Source organism: Haliaeetus leucocephalus, unplaced genomic scaffold, assembly GCF_000737465.1.
Source record: "Haliaeetus leucocephalus isolate CR32 unplaced genomic scaffold, Haliaeetus_leucocephalus-4.0 Scaffold555, whole genome shotgun sequence".
Taxonomy (NCBI): Eukaryota; Metazoa; Chordata; class Aves; order Accipitriformes; family Accipitridae; genus Haliaeetus; species Haliaeetus leucocephalus.
Window position 1 is genome coordinate 2,412,231 of NW_010972991.1, and position 14,341 is coordinate 2,426,571.

At 36.7% G+C, this 14,341-nt stretch overlaps 1 protein-coding gene across 3 annotated transcripts in view; it reads left to right on the forward strand.

The window, feature by feature from the left end:
- Nucleotides 1-14,341, forward strand: part of ZFAT (zinc finger and AT hook domain containing) — a 101,411-nt gene that overhangs the window by 50,772 nt on the left and 36,298 nt on the right. For 2 of the 3 annotated variants that reach the window (XM_010576898.1, XM_010576900.1), the window contains exons 7-9: nt 133-365; nt 8,925-9,012; nt 12,901-13,050. In XM_010576898.1, coding sequence (XP_010575200.1) covers nt 133-365; nt 8,925-9,012; nt 12,901-13,050 — 471 coding nt within the window. The remainder of the gene's footprint in view (nt 1-132; nt 366-8,924; nt 9,013-12,900; nt 13,051-14,341) is intronic. The other variant, XM_010576899.1, reaches the window with a different exon arrangement.

Below are 14,341 nucleotides of genomic sequence, written 5' to 3' on the forward strand. Positions count from 1 at the left end.
AGTTTTCATTAAAGACAAAAGGGATGGGATTCAAACAGTGTGTTTTGTCCTGAAAGAAAATTGGGTATGTATTGGAATTTTCACTGACAATTGTTTAGAAATTACTTTCTTCATGTCTAATTTTATTTTCAGGCAAGTTGTTTTGGTACCAAGTGCATTATGACATGCATGTTCGTACACATACTCGAGAACATTTATATTACTGCTCCCAGTGCAATTATTCTTCCATCACCAAAAACTGCCTTAAGCGTCACGTCATTCAGAAACATAGTAATATTTTGCTGAAATGTCCCACAGAACATTGCGACTACTCTACTCCAGATAAATACAAGCTCCAGGCACATCTTAAAGTTCACACAGAACTGGTAAGTAACAAAACGGTATGTTTCTCTAAATTCAGTGTCATCATCATAGCATTTGCAATCGTGTGGCAATATTTGAAGACATAGGTAGGAGTTCTTACCTGAGCGCTGTCTGTATACTTCGGCGCAGGGAATACATGAGTTACAGCAACTAGATATTTGGTCCCTCCTGTAGTAGTTTCCAATAGAGTATGTCTGTATCCATTTTTTCCCTTTGGTTTTCCCAGTATTCTCAGATTCTTTGGGTTTTGAGAGAGTAAAATGAGGTCTGGTACTGTTGTTACTTTACTTCATTCCATGGACCTTAATTCCCTTCCTTCATAAATAGATGACTATGGTAAAATGAAAGTATGTTCCTCTCTTAATTACTGTAGACAGAAGAATTTTAAGTTGTTGGAAATAACTAGTTTTTTTCCCAATAGATCCAACTAGTTGCAGCCAATCTCTTTGAACATCTATCATTTTCTGTTGTGGTTACAAAAATGAAGAGATCACGTTTTAAAAGCTCCTATCTTAGTAAGCCTTCCAGCTCTGAATCCCATTGTGTTAAAAACAGGTCTGGTCTACTTCTTCAACGTGCCCTGTTACATGTTTTCTTTGAGACTACGCAAGGCACTGCATGCCTGACTGGAAGCCCTCTTTGTGCAAGACACTGCTTTGTGATCTTGCTCTGATCCAACATTATGACATGAATAATCTTTTGAGGAAAAATGCTTTCTACATCAACCCTGCTTATATTTGTTTCAAAAGTATGTTTTTAAAAATACGGTATTCAGAATAACAAATATTTTAAAACTAAGGAATGAGATTTTTACTCTTCATTGTTGATTAAGATGCTTTTTTAAAAGTGAAATTATTTACATGTTTTTCTTGGAAGATTAAGAAAAAACAATTATTTTCTTTACATTAGTGTTGCCTAGCTTTTTCTTGTTGTGTTATTGTTTTGCATGAATGGCCCAAATAGGTGAAGCTATTGTCAGGAAAGGTCTGTATACCATGGATTTCTTTTCCTACCACATGGCAGGATCCTTTCTGCCTGCAAGGTATAATTGATCTGGGACATTCTAGACTTATATATACCCAGAGAGGTTATAACATGCAAATACTCACACAGTGTATGAACACAGGTAAGTTCCTTCCCGTTCCAAATTGACCTCTGGAAAAGGGTGTTTGGCAAGTACCTGTTTTCCCAGCATAATGAATTTAGTACACTTTGACTAGAGTCTTTCTTGAAGGCCACCTGGAGTGCTTAGCTGGAAGATACTACCTCATACGATTTTATGTGAAGGTACTGGTATTGAATAAAGTACAGTTTAGGATTTCATAAAATGTTTGACAAGCATGTTATTTGTAATTAAACTTTCTTGACTGATAATGCCGGAAAATTGGCATGAACTACATCCTTGCAATTTGGGTTTTTAATAATTTATGCAGTAAAATACTTCCAAAAGGCAAGTTACCCTTCTCCTGAATTTATTTTTATTCTTATTCCAGCAGAGGAGAAAATACCAGTTGCTTAATGGCAACACTCACTCTTTTGTCTTTTAAGAAGGAGGAAATATTCACACAGATGGGCCTTCCTTCATTCTTTACATAATATTATGGTTTTGGCTGGCATTGTCATGTAAATAAATATTATGCACACTTGATAGAATGCACCACATGACAAATTCCTCCTAAGCACATGAGAAAGCAACATCACAACTCACTTAAAGTACTGTGATAAATATTGTTACACTTCCTTTTACTAGTGAAATGTGATGCTTGAATTAAGGATTCATGTTAATTTTTCCCCAGATGTGGACAATTTCTGTGTAGCTACTTATAAAAGCTGTTAACATACAGCGCCTAGTAGTTTCAGGTTGTCTTCCGCAGTCAGCAGGTAGGCTCTGGGTCAATATCTCCAACAGCTGAAGTTACTTTAAAGGTGTTTGTAACAGAACAGAACACTTCACCTCCTATTCTTGTTAAGTACTAGTGTTTTGTCACTGCAGGACAGCTTTAAAGAACAAAAAAAAGCAGGTGACACCAAAGGGAACATTTTTTCCCCCTTTTGTCCTCCAGTTCTTTAGATACTTTAAACAGAATCTGAATTTGTTAGGAAATGTGCAGAAAGCTCACATAATAGACATTCTTTTAGGCTGCTTTTGAATTATGATGTCCATCTGATGGCAAAAATCTGTGTATATGATGTCTGAGACTACTTAAGAAAAAAGAACCTAAAATTAGATATCCTATATCCTTACGTAAGTACCTGTTTTTCAAGTGTGATGAGTGTCCGACAGCTCCCACCAGGAGGATCATTTTCGTGATACTAAATAGAACTGAGAAAATGCATTTCATAATTAAAAACAGTGCGACAGCGAGATCTTTCAGGAGTATGCTTACTGTCAAATATATTTGAGTATTTAAATGGGTTGAAAAATTCGTGTATTAGAATTTACTCAGTAACTAAACTTGGCAGCTCTCATATTGGCCTTTGTGCCCACTGCTTGGTATAGTTACTTAACGCATACCTCACTGAACAGGACCACGCATTCCAAAATATAGTACTTTAACAAACTATGTGCTGTTAAATGTTGAAAGCTACTTTAATTTTAATTTTAGTTTGCAAAATAAATTCTTAATAAATATTAAAATTAAAGCTTCCCTGGAGATAGAATATACCAAAATCTCAGTTTGGTTCCTTGTATGAATGCATATCTTATGTTACCTTGTTGCTGGCTGCTTTTCAACCGGATCCCTGTATTTGGTGAACAGGATAAATGATGGTGTATTAAAAAGCAGCTTACTGTTCATCCTTGTCACTCAGTGTATAGCCACCCATCTTATTCTCTATGCACCGTCCAAGTGCATTCTTGCACTGAATTTGGGATTGTTTATTCCCTGGAGGATGATGATGGAGAATGTGTATGTGTTGCCTCTTGCCTCTGTATTTGCTACAAATTGTTGTTACAGGGAAGATTTTTACTTTTGTAGTCTGAGAATTGAGACTCAGCTTGATTAAAATGAAAAATTTTGCATATATTCTTTGATTTTCAGTACCTGTCTTTTACCTCTAAGGCTTGTGTAGTAGTTTTTGACAATTATTGGCATTTATGGAGCTCTTCAGTAGTTTAAACCATGACACATGTGAATCACTTCAATGTCATAGTACCTAAGAAAGGGATGGGCAGTTTATAATGATTTTAAAATAATTTACAGTTATGAATGAGCTAGTGGTAGCATTAGGGACCGGTTGTGGAACTAAACAGTGCTCATGTAGGTACTAAAGTTCATTTACAACCTCCAGTGGGTTTTACAATACTCAGTATGCTGAGCAGATGAACATCATGGAGAGGTTTGTCTCTGAAATTGTTTTCAATCTATTTATGTAACTCATACTGCAAGATAAGCACCTTTATAAAACTGGAGTTCAGACCCAGAACCACCATTTGCTCTTATGGACCTACATCTGCTTTCACGTACCTTTTGGGATGTAAATTATTCTTGTCTTTGGAAGGATGCTTAGAAATTTCATTATGCTGCTGACCTTTCATGTAATAGTGTAGTTAGAGCTGTCGGTAGGAAGTGAGATACTTGATCTCTGATTGCTTATTTCCCCTTCCTGAGGAGTGTTCATTTTCAGACCATCACTGGTCTGGCTGTGATACCTTTGCCTCTGGAGCAGTGCCACTATGTAGTCAAGAATGCAAGGTGCTGGAAACGGACAGAATTAACAAAAAAAATCTATCATCTAATGATTGGGCACTCAGTTGGAAAATGGCTTTTGTTCTTGGTCCTTGCTTCCATAATGAATGTCAGCTAGCCATTCATTTTTACTAGTGGTTATTTCACAAAAAAATGCTTAAGCAGTACTGTGTGCAGGTGCTTGTCATTTTGTGAGCTGTGATTTCTACTGGTTGCCAGACTTCATAAAAGTCTGTCTAACCATTTGCAAATTTTTCTGTAGCCTCCTTCACACGTGTGCATAGCCACCTCCTGGGTACATCAGATCCTTTTAGCTAATTTGCATTTTAATAGGACATCAGCTTAATTTGGGAGTCTTTTCGTGAAAATTTTGATTTTAATATCATGACAACTGTGGTGAAGATTTCTGGATGTCTTCACTCCTTGAAAGTGTAACTCAGGGGCCTAATTCTGTTCCTATAGGTGTTAGAAATTAAATTTCTGTTGATACAAGTAGATGCAGGAGCGGACTTTGGCTTTCTACTCCTCTATGAAATTATACAATCAAATGTTGTGTTAATTGAGTTGTGGGAACTTTTGCTGGAAATGCTCTCAGACTACCAATATTTAGTAGAGCTTTGTTTTATTTCCTGCTCATAAAATCATGTCAATACTACTAAAAGGAGGGAAATGGATTGTTGATTTCTACAACATATTTGTCTAATTTGAGCCTAAATGCTTTTTATTATGGCTGTGGCCTTAACTTTACACTATTAATGAATTGATGGCAAAGCAGTCAGGAGTTCACACAGTCTCTTGAAATTGGTGACAAAGTTGCCATATAGTTATATAATGTATGATCATGTGTATTCTGTGTTCCTAAGAGAAGATATTTTTGTCATCAGAATGTCTCTACTGATGAGTGCAATAGAATAGATGCTAATGTTTCTGATGTTTTGCAGTGTAGGTCATATTTAGTCAAATAAACTTCATAGTGATCTGTTGGTTTAAGTGCTACACATACAGAGGCTTTTCATTTTTCTTTTCATGACTGCGTACTAGTACACCTACCCCTTGAATCATCTTGAAACACATGCCTTAGAGAAACAAAATTCTCTTCAGAGAGCTGTAAATTGGTAATGCAATATAGCTGATGCTTTCTTAGCACAATTTTAATTCATTTATATAAAGAGAAAGGCATTGTGATTCCGACGTAAGTGGCCTTCTTTTACAATGCAGCATAGCATAAACAAGAAAATTCTGTGATAGTATTAGACTAATTTTTTTCACTAGGTTTAAGAATATTTATGGACCTAATCCATTCCTGATTTGTGGACTGTGAACAGTACTTTCCGTCAGAAAGCTAACTTTATTTTGGAATTATTTTAAGTTTCTTATATTTTCTCAAATTGGCTAATAGGGGGATTAAGCAAATCTCAGGAAGTGTGGAAGTGAATTTGAAATTTACGTAGCTGATTGGACTATGCAGCTGGTCTCTAACAAAGGTAGATCCAGCTCTCTTGATACTTTGCTTCTGTTTGTGTCCTTAAAAAAAAACCTCAAAGGCAATTTAAAAGGCAGGCTCTCTGGTAAGGCATAGGATAAATAACTTTTATTCGTACCAGTGGAAAACTTGCATGCTGCGAATGTGATGAAGGTATTACTACAACTTCAGCCTAAGTTCTTCAAAGTGCCTCTGTCATCACCTATGACAAGGGCACTCGGAAGAGCTAGAGCTGTGGTGGGGGAGACCTTCTTTGGGGCTCTGCGTTGTGACCTAGGTGCTCTGAAATACTTCATTTGCAACAGAGGATTTCTTAAAGGCTGGTTTTGAGAGTGATGGGATTACACTGAAGGACTAGCACTGTCACAGCCTCTGAGGGCAGCAACAGAAGTACACATAAACATTTCAAACTAAGAATGTAAGCTCCAAAAGTCTACGGCACTGACTGGGACAAACAACAGTGAAAGGTTTGGCTTCAGCTGGGTGCTTTCTGTGAGAGACTGCAGCTTGACAGATACACTTTGAAGGTACTCGGTGCTCATAAGCACAATCTGTTTGTTACACTGCAAAAGATACACCTTCTGAAGGTCATTTACTGCAGAACTTGGTATAGATAACTGTCGTGGTTTAACCCCAGCCAGCAATTAAGCACCATGCAGCCGCTTACTCACTCCCCCCCCATCCAGTGGGATGGGGGAGAAAATTGGGAAAAAAAAAGGTAAAGCTCGTGGGTTGAGATAAAAACAGTTTAATAGAACAGAAGGGAAGAAACTAATAATGATAATAATAACAATAATAAAATTACAAGAATAATAATAAAAGGATTGGAATATACAAAACAAGTGATGCACAATGCCATTGCTCACCACTTGCTGACTGTGCCCAGTTAGCTCCCGAGCAGCCATCCCTCCCAGGCCAACTCCCCCCAGTTTATATACTGGGCATGACGTCACATGGTATGGAATACCCTTTTGGCCAGTTTGGGTCAGCTGCCCTGGCTGTGTCCTCTCCCAACTTCTTGTGCCCCTCCAGCCCCTCCAGCCTTCTTGCTGGCTGGGCATGAGAAGCTGAAAAATCCTTGACTTAGTCTAAACACTACTGAGCAACAACTGAAAACATCAGTGTGTTATCAACATTCTTCTCACACTGAATCCAAGACACAACACTATACAAACGACTAGAAAGAAAATTAACTCTATCCCAGCTGAAACCAGGACATTAACTTTCTAACTGCTTGAAGAAAGCTGTTTGGATTATTTTTTTATTGAAAAATTTTGTTAGCATTGTCATGTGGAAAGATGTGTTCTTGGTGCCCATACTTTAATGTTGCTTTATAGCTCTTGATGCATTTTTGATGATGTTGATTTTTTTCTCTCAGGCATAGGCTTATAGCCTTGCCTTCCTGAAGAGTATTAGCAAGAATGTAAAGTTGTCACAATTATAGCATTTTACGTAAAGTAATGTGTGTGTGGAGTGGAGTGTTGTTTTTTTTTTCCTTATTTAACTTTATGAAACAGCAAGGTGTATTTGGCTTAGTGTTCTGGGCACACTGAGAAATACTTCATAGAATGAGTATTAAAGATCAGCAACACTCAGCTGTACATTAAAAGTATACTTATTTTTTTCTTCATTTATTGTATATTTTGAAAACATTTATATAGCAAGTTTGAGGAACAGACTGAGATCTGTCAACAAATTTTAGCTGGTCCCTCAACAGCCCCTAAATGATACTCTGCTTATGTTTTTCTTGTATGTGCCAAATTATGAATGTGATCATGCAACCCAGTCTTTGAAAAGGTGCAAACATTGATATAGAGTTTTATTAGAATTAATCTACCAATTTTCATTTGAGTAACATGTTCAGATAGAAGTCCAAAATCATAAGTAGCAGGTGTAGGGATAATAGGTTATATCATTTCAGAGACCCTAATTGTGCAAAGTAACAGTTCTTTCTCAAGCAGATTTTGTCAGCATTCTAGGCTCCTTGAATCTCTTCTTCCAAAAACCAGCTAGTATTCTCTGCTGATCCTTCTTCACTTGAGGTTCTCAGGGCTCAAGATGGTGACTGCCCCAACTCCATAATAGCAAGATACTGTCCTTGCTTTAGTCAGGGTGGTAATCATTTAGAAGCTGCCATCCCCAGTCCCTGGCATAGGTTTTCTCACAGGAGCAAATGAACTGGTAGAGTCCAGGACCCTTATTCTCCTGTTACCTCCAAATTTCTGTTTCATAACCAAGGGGTCTGTCTCATTTTGATACAGTAATCTTCCTTCCACAGTTTTCAAGAAGTTTTCTGTCCCTGTGAAATATCTGTTCTGTAGCTTCAGCTCGCCTTTTACAGTGATTTCTTGGTAGTTTGGTATGTACACATCTCCCACCAGCTAATATGTTATCTGGGTATCTGCGTAGTTGTCAGGACTAACTGGACTTCACTCCATCTGTTGCTTTGATAATCCATTCATATGTTAATCTGGTCAGTGCAGAGGTGACTAGATGATCCACTCATGTGATTGAGCATCCAGTCTGTTGTGTCAGCAGGTGCTTCTGGAAAGAACAACCTCTTCAATTTATATAATAAGTGGCAAAGATTATTTTAAATTGGGTAGTTTGCTAATTAATGGAGAAAAGTCCTACATTTCTATGTGAAGTTAGATGCATTTGAAAAACATTAAAATTAAAATTACAATTACACTAAAATTGCATACAGGAAGAAATTGCATCAAAACTCTCCAGTTCAACTTGTTTCATGGTGTTAAATCTTTTATAACATCAGTGACACTGATAAAAGCCAGAGTAGTCTCTAAGTTTTTAAATCAAAATAGTAGAATAATACTTTATTGGTAATATATAAAATGCTGAATATTTATAAAGTACTTAGAAATGTAGACACTGAATAAGTAATGGCGTCTGTCACTGTTAACTCTTCTGCTCAATTTCAGGCCATTAAGTAGTATTATAAATACGCATACTGGTGGATGTCTTCAGAATAATGAGATCTGATCCTTAGGTTTCGGAAGGGTGGACTTGTGAAAAAAATGAAAAAACCCTGAATATTACTGCTATATCAAATACGTTTTCTTCTGTTATGTGACTTGATCTTTCAACTCTTGATTCTCTAAAGAGTCAGTCAGAAGATAATGCTTACATTTATTGTGCATATTCTCATGTGCTGTAACTTGGAGCCCTTCGTTCATGAGGATTACTGATGTGCTTAGAATACTTTAATATTTCTCCTTTACTTATTTCACTATAAATATCTTCATTTTTTCCTTACAAACTGAATGTTCAATTATAACTTTGTTGAGCACCATGTATTACTGAATAATGACTATAGTGATTACACCGGTGGACTGATAATGCAATCTTTCTTTCTTTCTTTCTTGCTTAAGGATAAAAAGAGTTATTCCTGTCCTGTGTGTGAGAAGTCATTTTCTGAAGATCGACTTATAAAATCTCACATCAAGACAAATCACCCTGGTAAGAAAAAATCAAGGAAAATTTCTCAATCTATTGCAATAACTGGATAAAGGTTTAGAGTGAGCAGTGTAATGTGATTACATTCCAAAGAAAGAGTCTATGTCTAATTTAACTTGTTTAGAGTAAGATGTAAGATGTTGCAGATGTTAGAATTTAGAATTTAGAGTGAAAAAAGTTATTGTTCCAGCTTGTGTGTTGTGGAGTATATCAGGTAATTGTGCTAAGAAATCTGTCTTCATCTGGCAAAGAATTCATTTCCAAAAGAGGACTTAGCTGAATTCAAATTAAGCATTGGGAAGTTTGGAATTAGGCATATAGACATCCCATAACAACCCATGAGACATAAAATTCCCAGCCATACGTAAACTGACAGAAATGCGTTTCTTGCACATTATTTTGTCTCTAAGTAATTGATGTGAATGCAGAGGTCCCTGAGCTGACTCTACCTGTGCTCAGTTGGTGTGTGGCAGGGCTTTACGTCCAGGGCCGAGTGAAGTCTGTAACAGGGCTCTTACTAGAACCAGCTGTGATGTAGTATGGCCAGTATTAAGATGGAGCTGACAAGCCTTGCTGGATCCAAGCTAACCACTGCAGTCCATTCAAACTCTGTTTATACCTTGCATTCTAGTGCCCTGATTTATCAGTGCAAGCACAACATAAAATGAATGCAGTAAGTCAGCGTGCTGTGCCTGAGTAAACAATCCTTTCTCACATCTTGGGAATTCAGTGCCAAAGTGCTGAAGTGACTGGTGCAGAGACTGATTTAAATCTGACTGATGTGAACTTGGCAGAGCCGTGTTGGTGTGTCTGTACTTTTCTCCTCAGTATCTGTGTTATGTTGGATAGAAGGGCCCACTGCTACTGTGGATGAAGGAGGGTTGACTGTGTTGGCCAACATAACTTTAATTAACTCACCTACAGTGTTACTTATCACCTGACATAATTTGATATTAAGAAAGAAAATACAGTCCATGCTCGAACTGAGTTTGGGGAAGAAAAAATCGAATTAAAATGATGTAATTTTTCTTGCCTTTGTCAGAAATACAACATAATAGGTAAAGCAGTGGTTTCTTATCTTCCTACTGCCACTAGATAGTGCTAGACCCGTGTTTTAAACAATTTCCTTCACTTTAATTTCAGACTAACTCCCACTTTAGCTCTTTAGTTACCAAACCTCTTTATTTGCAGACCACTCTACAACAGTGTGGTTGGAGGGCTTGTCATACATCAGGGGACATGTCTGATGCAGCAAAATGAGATGAGGAGAGGCTTCTGTACTATACTGTAGTCAGGAGGTATGTCAGCCAGTAAGCATAGAAATTGAATCTCAAGAGCTGTGACTATAAAGCCTTTGTGCTGTCTCAGCCAGGGAGTATAGGAGGCCTCCCTAAATAATGTGATCTGTGAACTAGCAGTACATTACGTACTGTGCCCTTACAGGTTGCCATTGGTCTGCAGTGGTCCATTGACTGCTGAATTATTAGTGTATGGTGTGTCTGTGGTCCAGAAATACCAGTTAACTCTGAAGCCCTGACGTGCTAAACTAATGCATTTAAATACTCTTGAACAATTCATTTGGTATCTGGATCCGTCTAAAAGTATAGCGTAAATTTTTTGATCCAAGGAAGTGGGTTCTTTTAAACTCTGGGTTATAGTAAAGGAAAGGTTAAAAAAGAAAATCTGCGCAGCCTATTGTTTTGTGTCCTCATTTTTAATTCATATATTGGAGGCGAATAGAACTTAGAAGGAAAATACCAGATTTATTAGATATATCTCCATGGTAGTAAAGAAATACTACATCTAAGATATGCCTATGCAGTAGTTATGCAACAACACTTTTAATATATGGAGGAGAATTAATGCACAAATCTTTTTCCTGCACATGCTGTCCTTGTAATCAGGAGGAAATCCTTTATTCGTACAACACACTTAATTACAAGCCACGTAATTGTGAGGGGTGTGATGGTATAAACTATCAAGTACTGTAGTGGAATGAGTGCAATTATTTTTAAAAATGTAAATGGAAAAGAAAAAAGGTGAAAGGAAAAATGGATACTGTTAACAGGAATTGAATTTTAAAACGACATATCAAAAATTAATTTAAACTGAAACCCTTTCATATTTATCATTAAAATGCTATTTCTGGAGCTCCCCTCTCCTTCCTTTCTTAATATCATTCAGCATGACCTGTCTCTTGTCTCTTCTATTTCATAAAGTAGAAAGTATGAAATAAAACAGTACTCCTTCCTCTTCTAAGTTCACAGAGAATAGGAGTTGAATTCTGGTCCCATGAAGGCAATGGGGCAAAAATCTCTCTAGGCTTGGATAGAGCAGTATTTCATACCAAAGAGATAACAGAGTTTGGCTTTATTCCCAGATGATTTGGGTACTCAGAAGTGAAGGAGGAATCTTGCATTCTGGTCCCAGCTCTCAGAATTATTTACCTTTTCATCCACTGTCTGATTTAATATGATTTTTGTTAATTGTCCTGAGACATGAGAGGCATCAGCTTTCATAGATCCCTACTGAGCAAACATACTAGCCTGCAATCATCAATGAAGGATCTAAGCCATAGAAGGCAGATGAGGGTTCAGACTTGTGTCTGTATTTTTCATTTTTGGGTACTTTAGAACATATCTCTGCTCAGTTCATGGGCTTTTATATTTCCCTTGTGAGGTTGTTTTCCTTGTGCATATCAGTTCAGGCAGGATTTTTGATTCTACTCTGGGACCAATCATCAGGAGACCAGGTATGACAGTTCATATTTGGTAAAAATCAAAGTTTAGACTGTAAGGTTTTGAGCATAATAATTAATCAGCTTTCATGTCTATGTGTTTAGATTGCATGATACTGTACTTGCATTGAGTCGTGGTATTTAGCATTTTATTCATGTGAAATGCATTGAATAATTTGATTTACTTTTTAAAAGCATTTGGCAGTGTTTTCATTATGTGTGTTTGGGACATTTTAATTTAAATTTCATTATTTTGAGCTTTTTCACTGTGACAACCAAAACGTTAGATCGTATAAAGGAAAAACTTAAGAGAGTTGAGTGTGTTTAGCCTAAATAAGCAAAGGCTGGGAGAGGAAACTTAGTTGCTGTCTTCAGCTGTCTAATAGGAAATTAAAAAGAAGACAGAGCCAGTATCTTCTTGGAATTGTACAGTGAAAGGAAATAAGTTGAAGCAAGGAGATTCTGATTAGAAATTAGGAAGATAATTTTAACTGTAAAGATGGTCAAACACTGGGCCAAGAGAGGTTGTAGAATCTTTATCCTTGGGTATGTTCAGAACAGGACTGGATATGACCCCAAGCAACTTGATGTAACTTTGGAGTTGGAACTCCAAAGTTGGCCCTGATTGGAGCAGGTGGCCTTAGAAGTCCCTTCCAATCGCATTTATTCCATGAGTTTGTTTTTTCTTTTAAAGTTTCTGATTATCAGGCATTCTGATCATTACAGCTGTGGCTGAAGTGAATTGTGTTCAGACTCTTGACATCTGGAAATCTGGAATGAAATCTTGAATAAAGTCTTTTGAAAATCTTGGAGAAAAAACTGCCAAATTAGCTTATTGAGATAAGTTGATAGTTGGAAAATTATTTCCAAGCCAGTGGCACACCCAAGATTTTTTTATATTTAAAATATTTTTTGTTTAACCAGGCAGTGGGGACACTGAGTACACAGATCAGAAGAGAAAGGACAGAACATCCTAGAAGCCCTAAAGGAAAAAAGGTCGTTATGTTCTTTGCTCAGGTCCTATCTGAGTGGCAGTAGGGGAAGTGGAGCTTTTAAAAAGTTGAGGTGAATCAGGACCTAGCTCTTCAATATCACTTATGGAACAAATTTCCTCATGTCCTTCTGGTTTTTATTACCTTTTACATTTCTCTCAGAGGTTTCAATGACTACTATTTCTGAGATTCTTGGCAGAAGAGTTCAGTTGAAAGGACTTATTGGAAAGCGAGCTGTGAAATGTCCCTACTGTGATTTTTATTTTATGAAGAATGGATCAGACCTTCAACGTCATATTTGGGCTCATGAAGGTAAAACTCTGGTTTTAAGCTTTTGGGCATATAGTCAGTCTCATATTCCACACAAACTTTGCTGACATAAAAAGGAATTCAAGATTATTGCTATACCTGAATCAAAAACTTTAAGCTACAGTACAGGTAAAATAATTAGTTTAATAGGTTATGGATCACATATGGAACTGCATGTTCATAACATGAATAGACAGCTTAAACATTTTATTAAACAGTTTCTGATTAATTTTTTTCCAAAACTCATTCATAAACACCTATAAAGTATTCTATAATAAATGCGAGTAAGGAAGAGTGAATTAAATATATGCTCAGTCTCTTAAAACAAGTGCTTTTCTGTATCGTCTCATGAATAATTGCTGCTCCTTTCACATTTGTCCAAAAATACTTGGTCTGGAAATCTATTAGTAAAACAATTGAAGTCCAGTTGCTTTGATGTATACATATAAATTCTGTGTATATTTTAATTAAATCATGCTGAGCGTGGCAGTTAGCTGACATGGACATAAACAGTGATGAAAAACCCATAGGATAATGCTGATCATATCTATGATTTTTTAGGGTGAAATTCTAGTAATATGGCAACACATAGGTTAAAAATCCCTTGAACTTAAAATCTGTGCCCAGTAACATCTCATGTCTACCCAGTCTGTCTATTTTTATAACAGGTGGAAGACCACTGGTGTGCTCTTTAGTCAGTTAATAATCTATGGAACGGATTGCCTATGGTGTTTGAGCATTATTTTGGATTCAATAGCCATCCATCTGCATAAAGGAAATAATGGGATCTTGTACTCTCAAACTGATGTTTTGATTCCAAAGTTTTTGTTCCCATGCAGATAGTTCAGACATTTATACTAGTACTGCATATTTGTTTGACTGCTTTAACTACAAGCTTACCTGCCTGTATACTATAGTAGTGGTCCTCTCCAGTAGCCTTTACTCCATTGAGGAGTTTAGGTAATGCAAAATTGTAGGCTTAGAGCAATTACTTATGTATTCCATAGATACAGTTTGTTTATTCTGCCAAGAAAGCTTGGAATCCATCTCATCTAACTAGCAGGAGAAAGAGGTGAATAGAAATTTATTCCCAATTCAAAGTGTGCAATCAAGTCTGCTTAAAGTAGGCTATAATTCCTCATGCTTGTAAATCTAGTTTTAAGGTCATGAATATCAATCTAAAACTGCCAGAGCCTCATGAAACTGTTGAACTACTCTGCCAGTTCAGATTTATTCAACTTTTCTTTGAAGGATTTACTTTGTTCTTGTAGACCTTCTGCTAGATGACATACTG